This window comes from Gobio gobio, assembly GCF_949357685.1.
Source record: "Gobio gobio genome assembly, chromosome: 17".
Classification (NCBI taxonomy): Eukaryota; Metazoa; Chordata; class Actinopteri; order Cypriniformes; family Gobionidae; genus Gobio; species Gobio gobio.
In genome coordinates this window covers 20,211,212-20,237,183 of record NC_137110.1, presented here as the reverse complement: position 1 = coordinate 20,237,183, position 25,972 = coordinate 20,211,212, and the positions used below count along the sequence as shown (strand labels likewise).

The following is a 25,972-nucleotide window of genomic DNA, read 5'->3' as shown; positions in this document are numbered from 1 at the left end:
AGAAATAAGGAAAGTGAGGAAAGAATGAGTTTTAAGAGAGTGAAATGATGAAATCCCAAGTTTCTGGCAATATATGGACTTATAAGACATGGCCTGAACGAATTATCAATCATTAATTTAACCCTCCTCCTTTAACCTTTAATATCGGGGGTTATTAAGTTTGATATCAATGCACCAGTTCAGTTTGAATCTGGAGGTTACTTGCATTTGTGTCTCGTATCTTCTTTGAATGGGGATTCCCTTTTCGGTCCTGGCTGGAGGGGTTTCCCTGGTTCTTTGATCCGCTGACGGTCTTGTCGTGCCTTTGATCGACTTCTTGGGAAGCCAATCACGTGGCGTGTTGCCAGATGGATGGGAAGTTTTGTGGAAGAAGTTTGACGTTTTGAGGCGGTTGAAGGCTGTAGAATCGTTGACCGAAACTTGGCGGTAAAACTTAACATGAACACGAGACTCAGCAGAAAGAAAATAACTTAAGTAAAAGAAAGAAAAGTGAGTGAGACAAGAGTATAGATGGCTTGAAAGAAATAAACCAATTTTCTCGATCGTCTGATCATCTAATCATCTCATCCTCTTTTTCTAACTCTGTCTAATTCACCATCTAATTCGTTGTTTGTTTGAGATTTTAAACTCAAATGTCTGCCCATCCTCCTGGATGAGTTCTTCTGACCAATTAGGTATCATCTTTGGTTCAGAGGTGACTTTCCTCTTAACTTCCCGCTCTAAGAAGAGAGTACAGTTTAGACACAATTTATATTATAAGAATACAATACATTTTTACACAGATTTCAATCAAGCCATCTTCTGAATTATGAGCATACAATTATACTGATACCAAGCAAGGCACACTTTCAGTCAACCATTTAATAGTTATAACAATTACATGAGTTGTGAGTTGAAGCATAATGGTCAGGTATATTGGTTGTAGACATGAAATAGAATTATGCAGTAGAAGGATGTTTGATTTAAAAGTCCGGCTACCATCCCTTTTGAATGATTTGATGCAGTTTTATGTAAAAACAGTCTCTGTGAATGTCAACTCTTTGTCACTCATAGTCCCTTCAAAGGTTGTTGAGAAGAAGATCTGTTTTGGATCTTTTTTCTTTGAGATCAAACAACCTCAGCCGTTATCCTCGAGCTGTGCCCTCTCCAAACCAATCTGTCTTCAAATCATACAAACTGACTATGGTTGACAACGGTCTTCCTTTGCAAGGCTCATCTTTTTCGAGCTTGCAAGGCCATAAAAGTACTTAGCTGGGGGTTCCGTTAGTGGATTTCATTTATGGTCATAGATTGTTGATTCGGGGCCTGGAGTGTTTAGTTGGGTGTTGTTTTATGTGTGGAATTATGTTTGAACAAATCCTCTGGAAGGCAAGGCAAGTTTATTTATATAGCACATTTCATACACAATTCAAAGTGCTTTACATAGAAAAGGTATTAAAATTGCGATAGACTTGCATCCAAGGACCTGGTGTTCCGGAAGATTCATTTGTCTGGTGCGCCCTCAAATGCTACAACTGTTTTCTATTTTAATATATTTTAAAGACCCCCTGTGGTGAAAATCAAGTTTTTAATGTTGTTTATATGTCTATGTGATGTTTTTAATATGCTAAGACAAACCATGTGTGAATTCATAAGTCAACCCCCATAAGTATTTTATAAACCTGCATTGAAAAAACTCTCAAAAACGCGGTTTGAAGTTGTTGTTGTTCTCTACATCACATATGTTGTAAGTAACCTATCCCTTCAATGTGCAGGCAGGCTTTAGCATATCATTAACTATGGCTGTGAAGTAGTGGAGTCTCAAGAAAAGCCAGGTCATCGAGGTATAATTTTCTGTTGATATGAAAAATTGGGTACATTTAGTAACGGGTGAATTATGTATATGATTTATATTACGATGTTGTTATGAACTATAGGTCTTTCTCCACTGAAGATCTAAGTTGTTCAAAGAATTTCTAAGGATCCTGATTTTTAGAAGACAGCTGTCTGACTCTGAGATGGCAAAAGGGAACATGGTTTGTGTAACATTAGCAACACATTACTGTTTAATAACGTAGTCAAATAAAAGGCTAATCATATTAATTACCAATGTCCGACATTGTAAAAAGCAATGCATAAAACTCATTACCATTCTGATACGTCGACTTGTATACGAGCCAGAGCCTGTATAATTCACTCTTTCACTTCTTTCTGGTTTAAACATTTATGGCTGAAATAAACAAGTGTTTCCACTTGCCATTGTGCAGCATTTACTACAGTAAAGTTGATTGAGTGGATCAGGTATTCTGAGCTGGTGTGAGCGAGTGGAGGCGGGGCTTTGCATACTAATTATATATTAAATATACTAAATGTAGCAAGGGTGTACAGTTACATTCAAGCTATTTCAAGGGATGAAGTTTTTTTTCACAAGTATGTCATTTTGGTGATCAAAGATGAGTTTTATGGGATAAAATTATTGACTACAGGGTCACTTTCTTGTTATGGCAAAGCTGAATTTTCAGCATTACTCCAGTCTTCAGCATCTCTTGATCCTTCAGAAATCATTCTAATATGCTGATTTTGTGCTAAAAAAAAACATTTCTTATCCGTGTTGAATACTATTTTTTGCTGTTTAATGTTGAATGTACCATTCAAAAGTTTGGGTAAGATTTAAAATGAAAAATAATAATAATGATAATTTTGTATTAAGCAAGGATGCATTCAATTGATCAAAGTGACAGTAAAAGATGTCTATTTTAAATAAATTCTGTTCAAATAAAAGAATCCTGAAAAAAGGTATATTATTTTAAACAGCAAAACTGTTTTCAACAGTGATAATAAGAACATTGTTAACAATCAAGCACCAATAATAATTGATCATAACTGAGCACCAAATTGATTACTGAAGGATCATGTGACACTGAAAACTGGAGTAATGATGCTGAAAATTGCCATGATGTAATGCATTACTTTTGAAAATATATTAAAATAGAAAATATTTATTTGAATTTATCATATTCACAGTATCACTGTTTTTACTGTATTTAATCAAATAAATAAATACAGCCTTGGTGTGAATAAGATTTTTCTTTCAAAAACATTTTAAAAATCCAAACTTTTGACTGGTATTGTATATTATTATATAATATATTTTGTAATGTAGTGTAGTTGCACGATAGTGTGGCCTTATAATGTGTATTATGTTCCATTGCTGACACCTGTAGGCATCAGATGGAAAAAAAAGCTCTACATTTCTAAAGATTTTTTCATAGGAAATCCCGGTCACAAAATTATTATTGCTCTTACAGAAGATATTGAACCTATTCTCGATAACATTTCAGCAGAGTAACAAATATGTTTTATAATTTGATGACATTTTATTTGTATCCTCTAGGTCTACCAACCCTAATACTGACCATCTGGGTTCTAGCAAGGAATTTTTTTGATAACAAAGGGTAAGTCCAGATTAATCTCGTATAGACAGTCTTCATATTTCTGACCGTAACATATACTATTTACTCCTTTATACTGCATACATTTCTGTGCTGATTCCGAAAGTGCAGATTCCATACAGGGTGTACTCATCAATAATTATTGCAGGTGCTGGGATGACACAGATGTTGCTTACTTTTGGTGGATTATCAAAGGACCAATCACAGTATCTCTCCTGGTATGCGTTACAGTAAAACACAGCTGATTTGATCTTATACTGTATATGAGGCTCCATCTGGAATACAGTGGAAAACATTGGTTGCAATAGTATTTTACAACATATAATATGATATATTTTTCATGTGCACTACAGTACAATTACATATGATATCAAAATTACACCGTGTTCTAGTCACCGTGATTGTTTCTTTTCGGATACAAGTATCAATTTGAAGACAGTGTTTATGCGTACCTTATATGTGCTTCTTCTTTCATCTATTATACAGACACACAATCTTGCTTTTTTTTTTTTTATCTAGATCAATTTCTTCATCTTCGTAAATGTGATCCGGATTCTTGTGCAGAAGCTGAAGTCTCCAGGAATAGGTGGCAATGATACAAACCACTTCATGTAAGGCCTGAAATGCACACTCAAAGCAAAGAGCAGCCATTTAATATAAAAGGGTTAATGTTTGATTCACAGACAATTGCCCAATACTTGTGGATCAGCTGCACACTGAATTAATGTGTTATTGTCATGTTGAAATTCATGAGTTGCAAGTATCTATTTCCTTTTAAAGCATGAACAGGTTTTTTTTTTTTCGAAATTAAATTGCATTGTTTGTTATTATTCTGAAGTAATGCTGATCTTTATGTATACTTGTAGGAGACTGGCCAAGTCTACTCTTTTTATGATCCCTCTGTTTGGCATGCACTACATGGTATTTGCCTTTCTGCCAGAGAACACTGGAGAAAATGCTCGCCACTTTCTTGAGCTTGGCCTGGGCCCGTTTCAGGTGTGTCCAACCAACCAAAACCTTTTACACAAGGTTTACATGCATCCAAGGTCAAAAAACACTCATTTTGGATGTCTCTTTGTGTATCTGACACATTCATCTGAGGGCTTGGGCTGCGTTTAACTCCACTTCTAGACATACACTCGCAAACTTCCCGTAGCACAATGCCCGCCTCCATTTTGAAGTCCGTTCAACTTCGTCAAGTGGATGAGGGAAGTTTATTTGGACAGACCCTCGAACACTCGATTTTGACAGAGCGAGCGAGTCTACTCAACATGTACACTTTAGGCAGATGCATAGACCACAATGCACCATGATTGTGAATGCCTCGCTTAATTTACTATCAACCCACACAACTCTAGTGTATGATATTGGCATTATTTTGACTTTTAACCGCATTAAATATATATTTTTAGCTATCTTAAGCTTTTTTTTACATAATCATAGTTCATTGTATTGTTATAATTTCCGTTTGTGTAATTTTTTTAAATATTTTATTCAGCCCAAGCATACATACACTCTAAAAAAAAAGGTTCTATATGGCACCAAAAATGGTTCTTCGTCGTAATCATAAAGGAACCACTTTTGGTGCTATACAGCACCATATCTTAACATGTTCTGTATATGGTAGTTGTGCTATATAGCACCTTAGTTAGCAGTATATAGCACCTTAGGCAAAGAAACGGTGAAGAACCTCTGAAGAACCGCTGAAGAACCACTGAAGCACCAACATTGGTGCTATAGCACTTTAAAAGGTTCCCTTATGATTACGAGGCAAGAACCATTTTTGATGACATATAGAACCTTTTTATTTTTAGAGTGTACAGGCTTATAGAATAGTGCATAAACAAATTCATAAGGGGGAAAAACTGTAAATATAGCAGATTCCAAGTGATCAAGGGCTTAGTTCCATTTAAACATATTGCAAGGGTTCCGCTAGTAGTTGGCACCAGTGCAATGTAAGCAATGACGAACATCTGAGTGAACGAGACGGAGGGAAGTTAGCTAGGGAAGGGCATAAAAAGTTGGACTTAAATGCAGCCGGTGTTTCATTTCATAAAAGTAACCATTATTCATTTGACCTTTATTTCTTGTGAAGCGTAGAAATGGTTGTAATTTCTTTATGACTCTGGAATATAATGGTTACTTTACTGAAATGAGGCAACCTCAATGAAGTATGCAGCCAAAATGAGACACATCTCTCTTTCTGAGAGCCTATAAATATTGAATATAATATAATATTTAAAAAAATGAATGTACCCTTACTGACTGACTGTAATATTGTGTTTCTGTATATCTCAGGGTTTTGTTGTGGCTCTGTTATACTGTTTTCTCAACGGAGAGGTAAGCCACATGTTTTTCCTAATTGGAAATGTGTGTAAAACAGGCAAACAAATTCATGTGCGTTTTTGAAAGCAGCATGTGTTTTCATTTCAGGTACAAGCGGAACTAAAGAAGAGAATGTGGAAATGGCAGACACAACATTATCTGAGATACAGTAAGAGAAGACGAACCCTCTTAACTGAGAGCAGCACAGTCACACAAATCTCAGTTTTAGAGAAATCCAGCCCTAAAGAGCTGCCCTTAACCGAGTCCCACAACAGTGTGTCACCCGTCTGAAACCAAATCTTTACAATTCATCTCATTCCCTTTTTCTTTTCCTCTCTTTCTCTTCCATGAAACCTCTTAACCAGGGTTCTTCAACTCTGCTTGTCGAGGTTTACTGTCCTGCAGGGTTTAGTTTTCAAACCTAAAAATATTTAAATCAAACTCGCATGCCTGTAATTTTCCAGTAATCCTGAAAATCTCGATTAACCTGACCAGGTGTGTTTGGAGCTAAAGGACAGGAAGGCCAGATTTGAAGAACCCTTCTCTAGGCCATAAGACACAAGGGGTGCGTCTCAATCAGCTCCCTAGCTTGTGAATCAGTATATCATCTAGTCTACATGAATTTAGGCTCTGGTAAGGACCGTAAAAGACGCTGGCTCACTACACATTGGGTCACTGATTTCCGCCAACGCGACAATGTGTCTTCATTGTACAACATCACATATATTTCTGACATTACTTGTAATGTTATTTAAAGTACATTATGATAAATACTTTGCTTTTTTACATATACATGCAACATTTCAGCCATAAATAAATATGAATGTTAGCTAGATTATGTTCATTACCCGCCTAGCAATGTTTGTTTATGCTGAAATATAATAAAATAATGGTTTCTATTTTTAAAAACATCTGTCGCGTGTAGTGAGTTGGCTCACATGATTTAAGTTTCACGCTTCAGAACTTTCTTTAAAAGAACATCGAAGTGAGCATCGATGCTCCCTGGTTTTCATGGTGCATTGGGGGACTTTTTTAGGGAGCGAAAGTTTCAGTGCTCTGGAAGTATTCTGGGATTGAGACAGCCCTTAAAATGGCCGACTCCCTGATCAGTGCCCTGACAACTGAACTGGGGAGCTTATTGAGACGCGCCCAAGGTAAAAATGTATTGAAAATGTTCAAATTCATGCAAATTCAAGCATTGTGATACATTATAAAGAAAAGATATACTACTTTTTTTCTACACATCGCTGAGACGGGCATTAAACTTGAATTTATACTGATAAAATAATTATTCATAACCCCAAAAGCCCAAATCATATTGTTCAGTTTCCCTGACTATACTCATTTAAATGAGATGGTAGACACTGACTATTTACAGAACAAATTCCAATACAAGACAGTTCACCCAAAAAATCATTAGCTCGTTTTGTGATCTCCATTGACATTATATGTGGATAAGAACAGCTTGCCTTTTTTTTTTTGAAGAAGAAAATGATGACAGTGATTCAACTTTGTTAAACGTGTTGCTCTGTAGTTTGTATTTATCACTCCGTTTGTCACTTGAAAGTTGAGATTGCATAATGTATAGATGTTAAATACAGCTAATTGCCTTACAGTAAACAGACCTCATTTTGAAATCTTCACAAATAATAGCTATCAATTAAAAAAAAGGAAGGTATTTTTGTATTCATAAAGGCATTCATATTCTTAATCTTTTATTTTGTAAATTGTGTTTCAAGGCACCATATTGCACAGTGCGCTGGCCCTGTATGTGTAAAGAAATATAACATATTTTCCTGGGCTTACAAAGTATTTTTCTTAAATAGCAGGTATTTTCAAAATATTGTATTCATTATAAATCAAATTTATTTGTTTTAATTAAATAAATCATTAGGATTTATTGAAAAGGAAAAAATATTAATAAAACAGTAATCAATCTTAGTACAAAGAGACCTTACAAAGTAGATACTAATCATAAAGATGATTAATAGTCATGATATGAGTAGTTATAAGTGTTATAATGAATAATAGTGTTTTGAAAATGGCCTATTTAAGAATCCTTTGCAGTGCACACATCAGGAGCACTAGACTGTAAAGTTTCATGTTTGTTAAAAATGTTATCTGGTTTCAACATGTTTTGTGTTGCAAAATGTATTTATAAATATTCTTGCTGTACGTCGTTTTAGGTGATGTAAACTGTTTGTCGACATTTGTGATCAGTTATTTGGTGGTTTGGTTTATAAATAGTTTAATTAATATTAGTGTTCATTTTCATTAATAATAATTCTTACATCATTCATTTAATATTTTTTATTTATTTTGCAACATGAGTTTATGTGAAAGTTTGTTCATTTTCAGTCTTTTGTAAGTCTGGATAGAACATATGTAGGCTATACACGCACACATACAGACAGTATACTGTATATAGTATATATGTATAGGCTGTAAAAAGTTTGAATATACTACTGTAATGTCAGTGCTATAGAAATGTGCAATAGTGTTATCTCAGAACAACCCAAATGGTTTTTTGTTTTCTATCACAGCATTTATTGTTGCTCAGTCATGATTTCAGATAAGAGCACATTATACAGGGACCATGAATTCAAAACCATCCAATTACAAAGACTGTGAATCAGGAACAGGCCTGTCACTTTCTGACATTATGGTTATAGCATATGCTATGCTAAAATGTATTTATTCTCTGATTGTTTTTTCAATATTGGGTTGTGGCTATAATGTCTTTTTCTGCTTGTCAAAACATTACGGATTCCCATTCTGATAACTTCTCTAAGTTCTGTTGTCTTAACTCTTTCCCCGCCAGCGTTTTTAAAATTTTATTTAAATAAATAAATTGCCAACCACCGGCATCATTTTAATTTTCACAAAATCCACACAAAATTTTCATGGCCCCCAGAATATTCTGTTTTATTCTAGCTTCATTAATTTTTTTATAAACACTTGAATGTCTGTACGTTTCATAAACATAAAAAAAATCAACATTGTAAACAAAAAGCTGAGAAAATTGCATTTTTGTCAAAGACAACATCCAGATCGGATTCAGAAAGATGATCAAAACATAGATGGAGTACAGGTAGATAGCGTCCATCTCCTTTTGTTTAAGAGATTCAATTCTCTTTCAGAAGATGCATCATAGTGCATCCTACCATAGGCTATAACAGTGAAAACACGGAAAGCTGGAAATTTCCATCAGTGGCGGGGAAAGTGTTAAATGTAGGCCTAATCGTTGTTGCTACATTCACCAACCTGCCTTAACATATTCAGTTATCAGATGTGTATTAGTTTTGTTAAATGTGTGAAGTAAATCTTTATTTTGTGCTTTGTGACATTGTATCATTATATGTAAATATATATTTTATGTAAATGGGCACCAAATACCATAGGCAGTGGTAATGGAACTTTGATTTGAAATTTAGGGTACGTTTACACAACAACGATATACTAAAAAAGGAAAAGTTTTTCCTTTGCATTTTTCGCGTGCAGACACCAGCATTGTTAAAACGATCCTGTTCACACTGATCTGTGAAAACCACTAAAACACTGTAATATGCATGCCAGGCCAGTAGTTGGCCAATCTCATGACCAATTCGGACGTATTTGTACGAGGTGGCTAATTCGTATGAATTCATACAACCTCAATCGTATGAATTCGTATGATTTGTCCAAACTGCAGTGACAGGGAGGGTTAGGGGTAGGTCATTCAGAAAACCAAATCATATGAATTGGGCAACTTGTCAAATACGTACGATTTAGCAAAAAAACATACAAATTGGTATGAGTGAGGTCGTACAAATTCGTACGCAAAATACGTACGAATTGCTGTGCGATCGGGTTGAAAGAAACACTAAACACACACCATTGTCGTGTAAATGAACGCATAAAAACTGCGTTGTTAAAGGGTTAGTTCACCCAAAAATGAAAATAATGTATTTTATTACTCACCCTTGCCATTCCACACCCGTAAGACACAAATTAAGATATTTTTGTTGAAATCCGATGGTTCCAATGAATCAGTGTATCGAATCATGATTCGGGTCGCGTGTCATACCGCCAAACTGCTGAAATCATGTGACTTTGGTGCTCCGAACCGCTGATTCATAACACTCCGAAGCTTCATGAAATAGTGTTTTGAAATCGGCCATCACTATATAAGTCGTTATTTCGTTTTTTTGGCACAGCAAAAATATTATTGTCGCTTCATAATATTAATATTGAACCACTGTACTCACATGAACTGATTTAAATATGTTTTTAGAATATTAATGGATCTTGAGAGGGGAAATGTCATTGCTGGCTATGCAGGCCTCACTGAGCCATCGGATTTCAACAAAAATATCTTAATTTGCCTTCCGATAAATGACATTATTTTCATTTTTGGGTAAACTAACCCTTTAAAGGAGTAGTTCACTTCAGAATTAAAATTTCCTGATAATTTACTCACCTCCACATCATTTCAAGATGTTCATGGTTTGGTCACGTGTTGTACCCCAAGTCCACTATATGGAGAAAAATCCTGGAATGTTTTCCTCAAAAACCTTAATTTCTTTTCGACCGAAGATGCATAAAAGCATTCAAGTTTTCCATTTTAGTTGAAAACGTTATTGTGTAAACGCCCACTTAAACGTTAACATTTTTGCAGCATTTCTGTATTTGATCAAAGCAGGTGTACTTCTTGTAATTTTCCTCAATGTTGGCATTGTATTAAAAAAAATCTCAATCATCTTAAAGACACATTAATACATTTTTAACATCTACTTCCTTCAACATATTTACTTGTGTCTTTATGGATCGGGATAATTGCAACGTCAACTTTACTTGTCAAAAACATTTAATGTTTCAAAATCAATAGTCTATAATGTACAAAACATTAACCATACATACATCCAACAACAAAAAGGACATTTTTACATCACAATCAGTGACATAGAATATGCACGATGAAAAAGAAAAACATAAAAAGCCATCAACTCTCCACAAAAGCAATAAGTTTAGCTGCATTTAACATCGTGTAGAACACTCAAATGAATCTACTGTCATTACAAGGCTCCCAAACCACTTTAATATTAGTATTCTAAATACTGTATTGTTCTTTTCTGATACGCTCCAGTTTAAAGTAAGAAACACTGAAGTGACATTAAATGTACTATAACCCTCAATCAAAAATATCTTAAAACAACATTTTATATATTACATCTAAATCCATAGCTTATTCTACGTACAGAATTAGTTATACATTTTCACACAATTTAAATGTACAAGAAAGAAAAAAAATCAAATGTCATTTCTGTGTCGTAAAATATAAAACCCACCCATTTTCATCTCTATACCCGTTCATTTCCCATCAGCCCGTATATTCTGGTCATCGGTAGAGAAAAATCCGCAGTGGTAATTGCAGGCACATGTGCTGAAAGCTCAATGGATTCTGTTGAATGTTGGAAGAGGTATAAAATGTGCAGATTTTAGTTCTGGGTAAGTTTGTGAAGAATCTGTGCCAGCACTGCAATCCCACTACTTTAAATGAGAGGTATTAGAGAGCTGTTTGAGTATGTAATTTTAAAATGGTCTTAATCTATCATACAAAAATCACTGTAATAATTATCAGGATATATTAAAAATAGCCATGATGTCTTTTCAAAGTGCACATGCTTGTTGGCCCTATATGTACAGTAAGACTCACTTATTTTTGTAATTGTGATATTTTCTCTTGAAACAACAATATTGCTGTACATCAATATCATAAGCCACCCACTTTCTTTGTATGCTTTAGGGGCCACTAGATCACAGGAAAGGCATGCATCGTTTAAGAAGAATAGGCAGCGATGCTGAGAACTACACATTTAAACAACATTATAAGCAAGAGCTCTATTTACAATTCAACTTAAAAAAAAATCGAAATGCAAATTTTCTTAAATAAAACGTATGCGTACGTTCTGTGAAATGACATAGGTAAACGGTATTTAGGTTGTGTTATTTTGACATTTACACTAAAAAGTATTACAAATTATTTATCAGCTTTAAAGTGTCCACAATGTACAGTATTGCTAAAGCTTGTTTACTCAATGTGACAACACTGAACAGAGTGTAATGCTAACAAACACTGATCAAGTCACTGAAATAAAGGTACACTATGTAGGCTAGGCTACTTTTTTTTTCATTTTTTTTTTCAAAACTAACAACATTATAGGGCCCTATCATGCATCCGGCGAATCCGCATGGTCCAAGCGCAACTGGCTTTTAAAGGGAATGGGAGATTAGACTCTGATTGGTTTATTGCACGTTACGGCCAAAACACACCCATGACTCATTAAGAGATTATAGTAACAACGCTTTTAGACCATGCGGCAGCGCGCAAACCATTTTTCCTGTCGTTAAACTAGCAAAAGTGGATTCGGACATGCCCTAAGGCCACATCCACACAAAGCCAGAGCTTTCCCTATCCAATCTTTTTTTTTCTTCCCTCGTCTCAAGAAATCACACACGAAACCAACTATGTAGTATACATGCCAGACCAGTATGTGGCGCTGTACTTCTGACACAGAGATACACTAAAAACAGAGAAGAAGACTTGGAGAATGCGCGAGACGTGGGATGTATACAGATTGGCTGTACACACGAAAACGCAAGGGTGTCGTTTTCAGATTTATCCACTCTGGAACCCGGTTTCAAAATTGCGGTTTCAGGCTCCTGAAACGTTGATACGATTCAACATTTTTACGTGTACAGCTAAACACGTTTCAGTGCGTACTAAATGCACTTGCGCCATGTGCTTCAGACCATGCGCTTAGATCATAGGGCCCTAAATGTCAATACATCATCAATTCTTCTTCCAAAATGTGTTTTTGTCTTACACTGATGCACTACGGTAAGCGTATTTTAAATGTTTATATTTTAGACCTGTCGGGATGGTTTTCACAGGAAATTGCGTACATACATCATTGGCCATGGTGTCTCGTCATATCCGTAAGAGAACGCGACAGCGCTCGTAATAAAATAAGAATCAACATTGGCTCGGAGACCAGCGAGAACTGAGGGATTTGAAATGTTATAAAACCGACTTGGAGATGGCGTTTTTATTACTCAACAGGTGAGTAAGGTATTTTATTGAACACATAAATTGCTATATCTCTAACAGAGTTCATTGTAAAGCATTATCTATTGCGAAGGGTCATATTCAAAATGCATGCAGTTTTGTTAACATTTACATAGTGTACCTTTTAAAGAGACTGTGTTTAATTTGAATATAAAGAATATTCAACAATTATTAGTAAACCGTTTATTATTGGCTACTCACAATTCTTTGTCATATGCTAAAAATACATTTATTGGAATCAATCCATCTTGGATATATACAATAACCGATATACAATAACCGATCTCACCTAGATCTAAATGATGTCAGGTTAGAATTCAACCTATCACATTTAAAATAATAATAATTGTAAACACTGAAATTCCCACTTAAACGTAAATGTTCAATAATTATAATCTATAATACAATGTTATGTTGTATATAAATAAATATTGATCATATAAAACATTTAAATTATTTTTGACCTTGTGTGCATTTTCTTTTTGCAGTTATCATTTGAAAAACAAGGCATTAGATCTGTTTAAACACTAATAAAAATGCTTCACAAAGGGAGAATATATAAATGTAAACAGTTTCTTAAATTGGGGAGAATGTATCTGTAATGTATCATGATCATGTATATGCAAGATGTTTGTTTCTTTCCCAAATTCCCCAAATCAGCTTTTCTCGGTTTTTGGAATTGCTTTTTCATATCAAATTACAGGACACAAACTTTTGTGTTTTAGCATTACAAAAAGAAAATTGAAGCCCCGTAGAAAGTGACGCCTAAGGGAAAAACCTAGCTTAAATTCTCTGAAGGCCTCTTGGTTTGGTGAAGCATAATAAAAGCACTTTGACAGATGGATACAGTTATGTTTTGCAGTTTTGTCTCTTTTGTGCAAAAAAAGGCACTTTGAAGAAGAAGAAAAAACATCTTCGTATGCAGTGACATCAGTTGCAAAGAATTGCAAACTAGTAGTCTTAAGGGGTCAAATATCCAAAAATGTATCTTTGGAATCTTAAAAGTGCTCTATTTGTAAATGCGGTTGAGATTAAATTACAAAATGAGCAAAATATCAAAAATTATGAGGCAGAAAATATATAAGACAATAATCAACTTTCAAATGTGATGTAAGAGAAATTTAGCATAGTTCAAATTAATTTATTCATTGATATGAGTGTAAAGATTCATAATTCGTTGCTGTAAATTCACTATGACAGCTAATAATTAGAGACTTGGGGGGGATTTGGGGTGGGTGGGGGTGAATATGTATATGACAGAACAATTATACCCATATTACCCAGTAATATTTTAATATGCCAAACATTGTGGCATGAGCTTTGTTTCATTCTTATATTCTAATTGACATTGACAGAAGCGTCCACGATGCAAATAATGTGTCGACGTTTGTCTTTAAACTTGATTTTCCTGCAGTCCTTCATTCTACAATTACAACTTATGAAAGTATTTACATATTAAATTAGTATTAGAAACTGGGAATCAGTCACGGATTAAGCTCCTGTAGGAAATAAGTGGTTTCTTCTCCTTCAAAAATGACTTTTTCATATCGCACATCCCATTACGATGACGCCGGCTACTGACGTCTTTCTGTGTTATTTATTGACGATGAATTAGTGAGCATCTCGAACTGTCACAAATCTTCACAGACAGAGATAAGAAAACATGAGACTCTTGTAATGTTGATATGTACAAATATATCCACCCAGACCTTCAGCTTGCTGGATGGAGACACTCCTAAACACTGGATTGCTATGGATTCGTGACCTCTTCTTGGCCGGTAATTCCTTTCGGTTCAGATCAAATCCAATACGTCCTTGTTTGCTTGGCACACAATAGATCATTGGTTGTGAGCTCCTCAGAGTGCCATAGCAAAAGCCTGTCATCTAGGGACGGTTGACGGGCATTACAGCTTCAACCGACACAATACAGACTTCAAAGAAGATGAAACAGGACTTGGATGTTGACGTAGATTATTGTGTAGCTGTAGTTCTGAGGAGTTTGGTCTTCGGTGTGTTCCTGTGAGCGCTCATGTGGCTGGTGTTTCAGCCTGCAGGCTGGACATGCGGATCTGTGAGCTGCTCTTGCTGAGGATTGAGAGCTGCGTGCCCCCATTCACACCACTGCTGGCCAGGGACGGATGCCTGTGCTTCATATCCACGGCAAAATACCGGTTCACCGTCCAGCTGCGCCATTTTCGCTTGATTTCTGACTGCACCTTTGGGGAGAAACTTCAGTGGGTTATGAAACTGATTGGATCCTACAGGAGGACATCTGCAGATCTATTTCCATGCTGGTCATGGACAAGCCTGAATTTTAAATCATCTGGTTAATAATTTACACGCAAGGCTGGTGTAATGAGCACCGCAGCGAGAAAGGGCCTCCACAGACCTTTCTTAATGAAAACAGAATACCTTTTTTTATTAGAATTTGTAACAAAATCTGATTTTAGAATCAATAATAATTTTATAATAAAATATTTCGATTTTGCAATATGCATTTATACAATTATACACAGATCAGGCATAATATTATGACCACTGACAGGTGAAGTGAATAATGCTGATTGTCTCTTCATCACGGCACCTATTAGTGGGTGGGATATATTAGGCAGCAAGAGAACATTTTGTCCTCAAAGTTGATGTGTCACAAGCAGGAAAAATGGGCAAACGTGAGGATTTGAGCGGGTTTGACAAGGGCCAAATTGTGATGGCTAATCCAAAACTGCAGCTCTTGTGGGGTGTTCCTGTCTGCAGGGGTCAGTATCTATCAAAAGTGGTCCAAGGAAGGAACAGTGGTGAACCGGTGACAGGGTCATGGACGGCCAAGGCTCATTAATGCACGTGGGGAGTGAAGGCTGGCCCGTGTGGTCCGATCAAATAGATGAGCTACTGTAGCTCAAATTGCTCAAGAAGTTAATGCTGGTTCTGATAGAAAAGTGTCAGAATACACAGTGCATCGCAGTTTGTTGCGTACGGGGCTACATAGCCGCAAACCAGTCAGGGTGCCCATGCTGACCCCTGTCCACTGCCAAAAGCGCCATGGAGCAATGGAAGAAGGTGGCCTGGTCTGATGCATCACGTTTTCTTTTACATCACTTGGATGGCCGGGTGTGTGTGTGTGTGTGTGTGTGTGTGTGTGTCGCTTACCTGGGGAACACATGGCACCAGAATGTACTGGAAAGAAGGCAAGCCGGCGGAGACAGTGTGATGCTTTGAGCAATGTTCTGCTGGGAAACCTTGGGTCCTGCCATCCATGTGGATGTTACTTTGACACGTACCACCTACCTAAGCATTGTTGCAGACCATGTACACCCTTTCATGGAAAAGGTATTCCCTGGTGGCTGTGGCCTCTTTCAGCAGGATAATGCGCACTGCCACAAAGCAAAATGGTTCAGGAATGGTTAGAGGAGCACAACAACGTACATGCCTCCTTGACTTGGCCTCGAAATTCCCCAGATCTCAATCCAATCGAGCGTCTGTGGGGTGTGCTGAACAAACAAGTCCGATCCATGGAGGCCCCACCTTGCAATTCACAGGACTTAAAGGGTCTGCTGCTAATGTCTTGGTAATGCCAGATACCAGAGCACACCTTCAGGGGTCTAGTGGAGTCCATGCCTCGATGGGTCAGGGCTGTTTTGGCAGCAAAAGGGGGACTAACACAATATTAGGTCATAATGTTATGCCTGATCGGTGTACACAATACACAAAATATACATTTATGCATTTCACAGATGCTTATATCCAAAGCAGCTTATAACAGAGGAAAACATTGTTTTTATTTTTGTAGTTATTGAAAATATTCCATTCATTTATTTATTTAACATTTCTCACTTCCAATAATTAGAACATATTGTAGTTATTTCTTTCAAAAAATGTATTGGTAATGTACCTTAATTTACATGAACTAACTGTGGTAACCAGAATTATCCCCCGTGCTAAACCAGAATTAGAAATAGATTGTTTTTCAATAGCATTTGTAAAGGACTTACCTCTCCATTGAGAAAGCAGTAAAGAACAGCTACAACAAAACCCTGAAAAGAAAAATTAAAATGTGTTTTTAAAAAAAGAAAAAAGAGTGAACACAAAAGTTGAAATTATTATATTCTTGTTTAATCTAATAATATAACATCAGATAAATTAAAGTAGAAAAATGAACCAACAGACTATACACAGCAGTGTACAGAATATACATGAAATCAAAATATATAATGTTGTCGGTCAGGGCCACTATTTGGAGGCCTGGGGCCTGTACCATGATGGTAGTTTAACAAACTCAGGGTACAGGATTAGTTCCGAGTTGACAAAACCAAACCAATCTATTCAGGCTTTGTTGGTCCCATGATGCTGATCATCAGCTTTCTCTGTCAACTCAGGCTTTGATCCTGAGTTTAGGAGTTTAGCTGTGACATCAGTAGTGAACAGCCAATAACACGCTGTGAATCAGTAAAACTGAGATTCACTTCTCTCTTCTGCAGAATATTACATGATTGAAAAATATTAAGAATTTAAACACATTTACACAGCAAGAAGAAAAGAGCTGTCTATAAAAGAGTACAACTTAAAGAAAATTATGTAAAATTAATAAAAGTTATAAAGTTAGTTTAGTTGATATATAGAGAATTGAACATTTGAGCTTGCATGGAGTAATTTTTATAGCTTTATTTATTTATTTATTTTAAAGCTTATTTGTATTACCTTTGTATAGGGTATTTATATTCATTTCAACTAAGTGCCTATTAATGATTGATTAACTAAAATGATACATGTGTAATTGATTACGGGTATAATAATTACATGAATGATATCTAAATCATTCAAAATTATTATTATTATAAATAAGCATAGTTAAAAGCCATACGCTTTAGTCTTTAATAGCCATTTGCTATTTAGTGACCTTTAATTTGGAGTAGAAACAGGGGGAGTGACTTTATTGCATCAGAGGTGTGTCACTTTGCTCACAGCTGATTGGTCCAATTTCAGTTTGATCTCTTATCCAGAACATAACCTGCCCTGGAGCAGGTTTTCCATGGAGAGTGAGTTACTATGGAGATGAGCACTGCTAAAAGCCAAACCACTTTAATGGTACCTAAAACCCAGGATTGGCACAAACTAAGCTTAAACATATCTAGCTAGCTAGCTAAACCGGCTTCGTGGTATAGGCCCCTGGTTTCACTGACAGGGTTTAGATTAAGCCAGGATTCGTTTAATTTGGACAATTAAGTAGCTTTTATAAACGTGCCTTAGAAACAAACATTACTGGTGTGCATCTTGAGACAAAACAATGGTGCTGACACATTTTAAGATATGTCAATGCAAGTTGCGTTCAGTTAAAACAGCTCAAACATGCATTTCAGTCTAGGCTTAAGCCTTGTCTGTAGAAGGGGGCTTATACCTGGAAAGAACCGAGTCCAAGTTCAAACACGAGTCTTTCTCTCTTGCTGACATCTTCCGGTGTGAACGCAAATATGGTATAGTGGATTCCAAATAGAGGAATGAGGAGAAGAGTGGAGCGGGCCAGACGCCTGTCAATCACACAACACACCAATCATGTGACTCCACAACTGAATGTAATTGTGCTAATCTTAGGAATGGGAATATATATAAAAAAACAATATGTATATGACTTACAGATAAATGCTGGACTCATTCCCTCCAATATCTGGAGACTGCAGCTTCTGCACCAGGATTATAATGATGCCAATAAAGAGTATAAAGTTGATCTGAGAGTAAAAAAAGACAAGAGATATGATGAATCATCAATACAATAATGCATTAGCTTAACATTACAGCCAACAGTCTTTACAGATGGAATATTTACTAGCCGTACCATGATAGAGGCGAGAACAGGACCCTTGATCACCCACCAGATGGCAGCATTGTCATGAATATCCCAGCAACTGCAGGCAATGTCAGATGTTTATCCAATTTGACCAGTTTTCCCCCATTGATTTATTAAATAACATTATTATATATATTATAAATAAATCCTTCATCTTACCCAATGTTATCAAAATGAGCTCTTAAGACTGCCCAGACAGCCACACATATTGTTGGAGTACCTGGGAAAACATGGGCAAACAAAATAAACTTCAGTCATTTCACTTGCAAACACTAGTATGTAGATGTTAATGGGTAGAGTTGGGGTACTCGGACTTGGACTCGGACTCGAGTCCGGACTCGAGTCCAATTTTGAATGAACTCGGACTTGTCACCCACTCGGGTGAATTTGTACTCGGACTTGACTCGGACTTGGACATTTTGGACTCGGAAAATATCCCGAGTGCAGTCGAGTCCGAGTCATGTGTAACAACAAAACCGCTATAAAACTAAGATAAGAAATTAATGAACGTCTCCCCGCTTGTGATTTTACTGCACCACACCGGCAGGCAGCAGTAGCATCATATGCTTGCAGACAATACACACATCACACGGATGCAATGCGTGGCTAGGACAATGTCTTCAGAGTCAGCAATAATTTGTTTTGCTTTTGAAAATCATAAAGAATTTTTTGCAAGAAATCCAGTAAAAAGAAGCACTCTGCGGATAGCAAATCAACTGATGTGTCTGGCACGACTTTCTACCGACATGTTCAATGAAAACCTAGAGAAATGTAAGTTGCTTATTATAACTTTTAATACCAACTTAAATCCAAATAACTTAGGGCTGGGTGATATGACGATATATATCGGATTCTTCTGTGCATACTATGGACGTCACAATTCTTAATATAATATTAAACCGTTCGGCACAGTTGAATATCTTGAATACACGCTTGGGAATTGCGTTTTTTTTCTTTTCGTTTTCGATTTAATTAATTTCGAATAAATACATTTTTGAAATATTTCTCTCAGTTTATTTTGGCTCTGTTTGAGTGTGCCTGTGAGTCTACGCGCTGATATGAGCCTTGCTGGTTAAACGTTTCATTCGCGTGCTTGTGCACTGTGTTAACATGCGCTGAGCGCGCGCACTAAAAGCCTGTCAAACACACGTGATTACTGGACTAAGTAGTCTTACTGCACTAATACTGTCAAATACACACAAGGTTAACATAAACACAGTCAGTTATGTCTAAAGTGAAAGTAAAATCGGCGTGTCTGTATATTAGATGTGTAGAGGTCTTAAATTAACAGCAGCGCAGCCTACAGTGAACACGCTGTCGCTTGTCCTTAAAGGGACAGTTCACCTCTAAAATTATGTCATTATTTACTCACTCTAATATTGTTCCAAACCTGTATTCATTTCTTCTGTTGAACACAAACAGTTGAATGGTAGTCATTGACATCCATATTATTATTTCCTACAATGGGACCAACTGGTTGGTTTCCGACATTCTCCAAAATATGTGTAAAACAACTTGAGCGCGAGTAATCGATGACAGAATTTTAATTTTTGAGTGAACTATCCCTTTAATGTTAATAAAACAACAAAAGACAAAGAGAAAATCACTCACTCACTCACTCACTCACTCACTCACTCACTCACTCACTCACTCACTCACTCACTCACTCACTCACTCACTCACTCACTCACTCACTCCCTTTAGTAAATTTAATAAGAATCACTGTACATGTAATACAGTGAAGTTTGTTTTATTTTAAATGTAATTGTTTAATTCAATTTATATAGTATTTATTCTTACTTGAATAATCCTACTTGAGAAAATATATCATTATCGTGAAATAAGATTTTAATATCGCCCACCCCTAAACATAAGAATTTGGTGATACCAGAGGCATTAAACAATTAAAATACAATAAAACAGGTTAATTTGTGTTTTTCTTGCACTTGTAATTATAAAAGTTCTACATACAGTATATCTATGTCCATTCTAATGGTTTGAAACCATTTTTGATTGGAAACTAGTTGATCTGTTGACAAAATAAAAATGTTAAATGGCAATGGCTAGATGTTATAGAGGTATTTTTTGTTTAATTTTATATTGCCATTGGTTTAATGGGTTGAAAGTTTAAAATATTAATAGAAGATACAAATTTACAATAGCAATTTCTAATCTTTTTTCAATTTAATTACACTCTGGACTCGGGCGGACTCGACTCGGACTCGGTCGATAAGAACTCGGACTTGAGTCCAACTCGGCCCCTTTTGGACTCGGACTTGGACTCGGACTTGATTGTTTAAGACTTGGACTTGACTCGAACTCGACAAAGGTGGACTCGGACCCAACACTATTAATGGGTGTTAACGGGTGTCATTTTGGGTCGTACCCCATCCAATAATGGTGTACCAGTAGAAGTATCTTTTCTCAGGAAAGAAGGTCTCAACGAGCAAAGTAAAGAGATATAAGCCCTCGATGAACAGCCAGAAGTAGTTTGACAAAACACAGTAATGAAAAAATACCACCACCGCTTTACACTCCACCTGCAGAAAGAAAAACAGGATGAATACCACATTATCAAACTATCCCTTTAAAAACAGAAGAGCTATAGCCTACTTTTGCACAGGGAAAACAGTCAAAGAACATTTAGCTAGTTGGCCATGCAAAAAGCAACTGTGAGGTGACTACAGAGACCTCATTATCTGAAGCAAATTAAAGCACATAACAGCAACACAAACGTGTCATTCTGAGACTAATTCCTTCCACAAAGAAATGACATGGGCGACCCGGGATGTTAATGGGCCCATCACCATGACTGCTTGGGTATTTGTGTGCGATGTGAAGGGGAGAGAGACTGAGACTCACGGTGTGTGTAAAGCAATGGTCGCTGTCCTCCTCTGCATATAAAATGCCGTCTTTAATGAAGACTGAGACGGCCCTCAGGATGAAGGACACAAACAAGTTCATATGAATGAAATTCCTGGTGCAATGTAGCTTCCTGAGGGTAAAGACGATCGCAAGAAATAAATATTACATTCAAATGTAATAAAAATGCATCCTATATGTACACTGCCATTCAAATGTTTGGGGTTGGCAAGTGTTTTTTTTTTAATGTTTTTGAAAGAAATCTCTTAAGCTCACCAAGGCTGCATTTATGGCTGATCAAAAAATGTATTTAGTATATTTTATAATTTATCCTGTGATTGCAAAGTTTAATTTTCAGCATCATTACTCCATTCTTCGATGTCACATGATCCTTCAGAAATCATTCTAATATGCTGATTTATTATTGTCAAAGTTAAAAACAGACGTGCTGCTTAATATCTTTTTGTGGAAACCATAATACTTTTATTTAGGATTCTTTGATATAAAGAAAGTTCAAAAGAACAGCATCTATTTGAAATAAAAGAATGTAAATATAATTTGCTAACTATGATTTATCAACAAAAACAAAGTATGGATTTAAGTGCTTCTTGGTATATTATTTCAATATCTTGTTATGACATACTTATTGAAATATTCAAAAAAATTGCATACTAATTAGGCCTACTGAAGCGCATTGAAACGAGCAGCATTATTCAATGTGCTGATGTAATTTCCACTGAAACAGGAAGACAGAGCGGGACATATTGAACAGCTCCTCCCCTTTTTTAAAATAGCCAATAGCGTTTATTTTGGCGTTCAGCTCAGCCAGAGCAGTTGAGCTCGGTAAAGCCACAGTTTCCTCCTAATCTCCTCCATATTGCTTTAAAATATATAATTCTGTGCAGAATTCAAAGGATCCGATTCGTTTTGTGGTCTGTGCTGACTCGCACATATGCTCTATGCTATCGTGTCTCTGTGGCCATCCTGATCTCATGAAAATGCGTATCTATAGCACAAATTGTAATTATCGTGCGATTTATAAGCCAAAATGAGTTTTTACGTGCATATGTTACGCAGTTTTCGCGTGCATACGATACGCACTTTATAACGTGTTATATGCACATTCCCCACACCACTAAACATACCCAATGGGGTGACAATGCATATCATATGCACGTAAAAACTAATTTTGGCATATAAATCGCATGCATGATAACTACAATTTGTGCTATATATACGCATTTCATGAGAACGCGTTGCTGTGGCGGATCGCAAGACACTAACGTGGAACCAGACTTCACTGTCTGAATCGTTCCCTATCCCCTATATAGTGCACCCATTCACCATGTAGAAAATAGTAAATGTGTGAACAAGTGACCAGTTTTAGCTGCAGCTTCAGCGTCTATTTATAATGTAGGGGGTGGGACGCTTTCGATTCTAGAGAGCATTTGATTGGACAGAAAATCTGATGAGAAGCTGAAGTTCTGAGTGATGTAAACAAAATTATTGATCCATGATATTGGCGGAAGTGAGAGACTGTAATTTTCGAATGCTTATGTCTTCTAAATGTGAATTTTGTCATTGTTTGGGAGCACACTAGCTTATAGATAATAGCAAGGCTAACATAGTCATACTAAAAGCCAAAAAACTGGCGATTTTAAGAATAGAATGAAAGCTCATGACCACTTTCTAACCTCTCACCTGAACCTGCAGAGAATGACCATGGCAGTGGTGAGAGACACCAGCGAGGTGCTGTAGCCCACAGTGTACAGAGCCTTTACAGACACATAGTACATGTCCTGCAAACAAAGAGAAGAAGTACTGTCAGCTATTTCAAACATCATACAGTAAATGATAAAGCCAACCTCTCTACACTCACCTAAAGGATTATTAGGAACACCATACTAATGCTGTGTCTGACCCCCTTTCACCTTCAGAACTGCCTTAATTCTACGTGGCATTGATTTAACAAGGTGCTGAAAGCATTCTTTAGAAATGTTGGCCCATATTGATAGGATAGCATCTTGCATGGAGATTTGTTGGATGCACATCCAGGGCACGAAGCTCCCGTTCCACCACATCCCAAAGATGCTCTATTGGGTTGAGATCTGGTGACTGTGGGGGCCATTTTAGTACAGTGAACTCATTGTCATGTTCAAGAAACCAATTTGAAATGATTCGAGCTTTGTGACATGGTGCATTATCCTGCTGGAAGTAGCCATCAGAGGATGGGTACATGGTGGTCATAAAGGGATGGAAATGGTCAGAAACAATGCCCAGGTAGGCCGTGGCATTTAAACGATGCCCAATTGGCACTAAGGGGCCTAAAGTGTGCCAAGAAAACATCCCCCACACCATTACACCACCACCACCAGCCTGCACAGTGGTAACAAGGCATGATGGATCCATGTTCTCATTCTGTTTACGCCAAATTCTGACTTCTGACCATCTGAATGTCTCAACAGAAATCGAGACTCATCAGACCAGGCAACATTTTTCCAGTCTTCAACTGTCCAATTTTGGTGAGCTCGTGGAAATTGTAGCCTCTTTTTCCTATTTGTAGTGGAGATGAGTTGTACCCGGTGGGGTCTTCTACTGTTGTAGCCCATCCGCCTCAAGGTTGTGCGTGTTGTGGCTTAACAAATGCTTTGCTGCATACCTCGGTTGTAACGAGTGGTTATTTCAGTCAAAGTTGCTCTTCTATCAGCTTGAATCAGTCGGCCCATTCTCCTCTGACCTCTAGCATCAACAAGGCATTTTCGCCCACAGGACTGCCGCATACTGGATGTTTTCCCTTTTCACACCATTCTTTGTAAACCCTAGAAATGGTTGTGCGTGAAAATCCCAGTAACTGAGCAGATTGTGAAATACTCAGACCGGCCCGTCTGGCACCAACAACCATACCATGCTCAAAATTTCTTAAATCACCTTTCTTTCCCATTCTGACATTCAGTTTGGAGTTCAGGAGATTGTCTTGACCAGGACCACACTCCTAAATGCATTGAAGCAACTGCCATGTGATTGGTTGATTAGATAATTGCATTAATGAGAAATTGAACAGGTGTTCCTAATAATCCTTTAGGTGAGTGTATAATGAATATACTTTACACTAAATACAGTAAAACATTCTTTAGAGATTTTTTTTAGAGGCTGAGAGGGTTAGGAATCTACTGAGGAGATACAGAAGAAGAAGTAGCAGAAAGCAGGAAAGGTGAAGGATGCTTACTAGACTTGTTCCATTTTCATTAAAAGGGCAAACATCAAGGTAGTGAGGGAACATCTCCGACCAGCCATCCTCAGTGCAGTTACGACTCACCTTTCCAAACTCTAAAGGTGAAAAAAAAAAATCCAATACATTTTTGGATGAAAATTATGCCAAATAATAATAAATCAAACAAACATTAATAAGCAGTGTTGTTATGGTTAGCTAAAATGAATGAAAATCATTTTAGTTAATTGACACTTAAATAAATATATGGAAAACGTCTCGGGTTATGACTATAACCCTTGTTCCCCGAGAAGGGAACGAGACACTGCGTCGTCGAGTGACAACACTCTGGGAACGCCCACAGCGTTACGCATCTGAAGTATGAATGAAATCAAGCCAATCTGATTGGTGGTGCGTCGTGACGTAGTAGATGACGGCATACCCGGAAGATACAAAAAGGAAGCTGATGCACACACACATTAGCTCTTTTGCGATGAAGCAAGCGCTCTAATCGTGATAGGTGTGGCGACGAGACGCAGTGTCTCGTTCCCTTCTCGGGGAACAAGGGTTATAGTCATAACCCGAGACGTTCCCCTTCGAGGGAACTCGAACTGCGTCGTCGAGTGACAACACTCTGGGAACGTTAATACCCACTAGGCCACACCGAAATCACCCCACGTCCCAGTGTGAAGCTGGAGACCCAGGCACACTCAGGACGCAAGAACTCGAGCACCAGGCGTCACCGGGAGGTGCAGACTGTAAAAACGTATGAAGGTGTGCGGGGTGGCCCACCCGGCCGCCTCGCATACCTCTTGAAGCGAGACGCCAGAAAGGAGGGCCACTGAAGAAGCCATGCTCCTGGTGGAATGGGCCCTCACGGCCATGGGTGAAGGCAAATTGCGCACCCTATAAGCCGTGGCTATAGCCTGGACGATCCAGTTACTGATCGTCTGAGTTGACGCAGGCAGCCCCTTCTTGGGTGAGCCAAAGCACACCAACAACTGGTCTGACCTCCTCCAATGGGAAGACTTCTCTAGATAAATACCCAGAGCTCTGACCGGGCAGAGCAGATGAAGTCTCCCCTCTTCCGCCGTCAGGTGGGGAGGGGGATGGAAAGCCTGAAGAACCAGAGACCGGGCTCCCTGAGATGGAACCTTGGGAATGTAACCCGGTCTAGGGTGAAGAATGGCCCTTACTCT

At 37.4% G+C, this 25,972-nt stretch overlaps 2 protein-coding genes across 2 annotated transcripts in view; one reads left to right on the top strand and one right to left on the bottom strand.

The window, feature by feature from the left end:
- The window catches only part of ghrhrb (growth hormone releasing hormone receptor b), a 57,677-nt gene extending 49,667 nt beyond the window's left edge, over positions 1-8,010 (top strand). The window contains exons 8-13 of the mRNA XM_079841720.1: positions 3,374-3,434; positions 3,580-3,649; positions 3,951-4,042; positions 4,298-4,427; positions 5,730-5,771; positions 5,865-8,010. Coding sequence (XP_079697846.1) covers positions 3,374-3,434; positions 3,580-3,649; positions 3,951-4,042; positions 4,298-4,427; positions 5,730-5,771; positions 5,865-6,047 — 578 coding nt within the window. The 3' untranslated portion in view covers positions 6,048-8,010. The remainder of the gene's footprint in view (positions 1-3,373; positions 3,435-3,579; positions 3,650-3,950; positions 4,043-4,297; positions 4,428-5,729; positions 5,772-5,864) is intronic.
- Positions 8,011-14,891: 6,881 nt separating this feature from the next.
- Positions 14,892-25,972, bottom strand: part of adcyap1r1b (adenylate cyclase activating polypeptide 1b (pituitary) receptor type I) — a gene marked incomplete at both ends in the record, with an annotated part of 34,959 nt that continues 23,878 nt past the window's right edge. Inside the window, 10 exons of the mRNA XM_079840676.1 lie at positions 14,892-15,080; positions 16,854-16,895; positions 18,257-18,386; positions 18,493-18,584; positions 18,692-18,761; positions 18,863-18,923; positions 21,090-21,243; positions 21,566-21,698; positions 23,267-23,364; positions 24,792-24,892. Coding sequence (XP_079696802.1) covers positions 14,892-15,080; positions 16,854-16,895; positions 18,257-18,386; positions 18,493-18,584; positions 18,692-18,761; positions 18,863-18,923; positions 21,090-21,243; positions 21,566-21,698; positions 23,267-23,364; positions 24,792-24,892 — 1,070 coding nt within the window. The remainder of the gene's footprint in view (positions 15,081-16,853; positions 16,896-18,256; positions 18,387-18,492; positions 18,585-18,691; positions 18,762-18,862; positions 18,924-21,089; positions 21,244-21,565; positions 21,699-23,266; positions 23,365-24,791; positions 24,893-25,972) is intronic.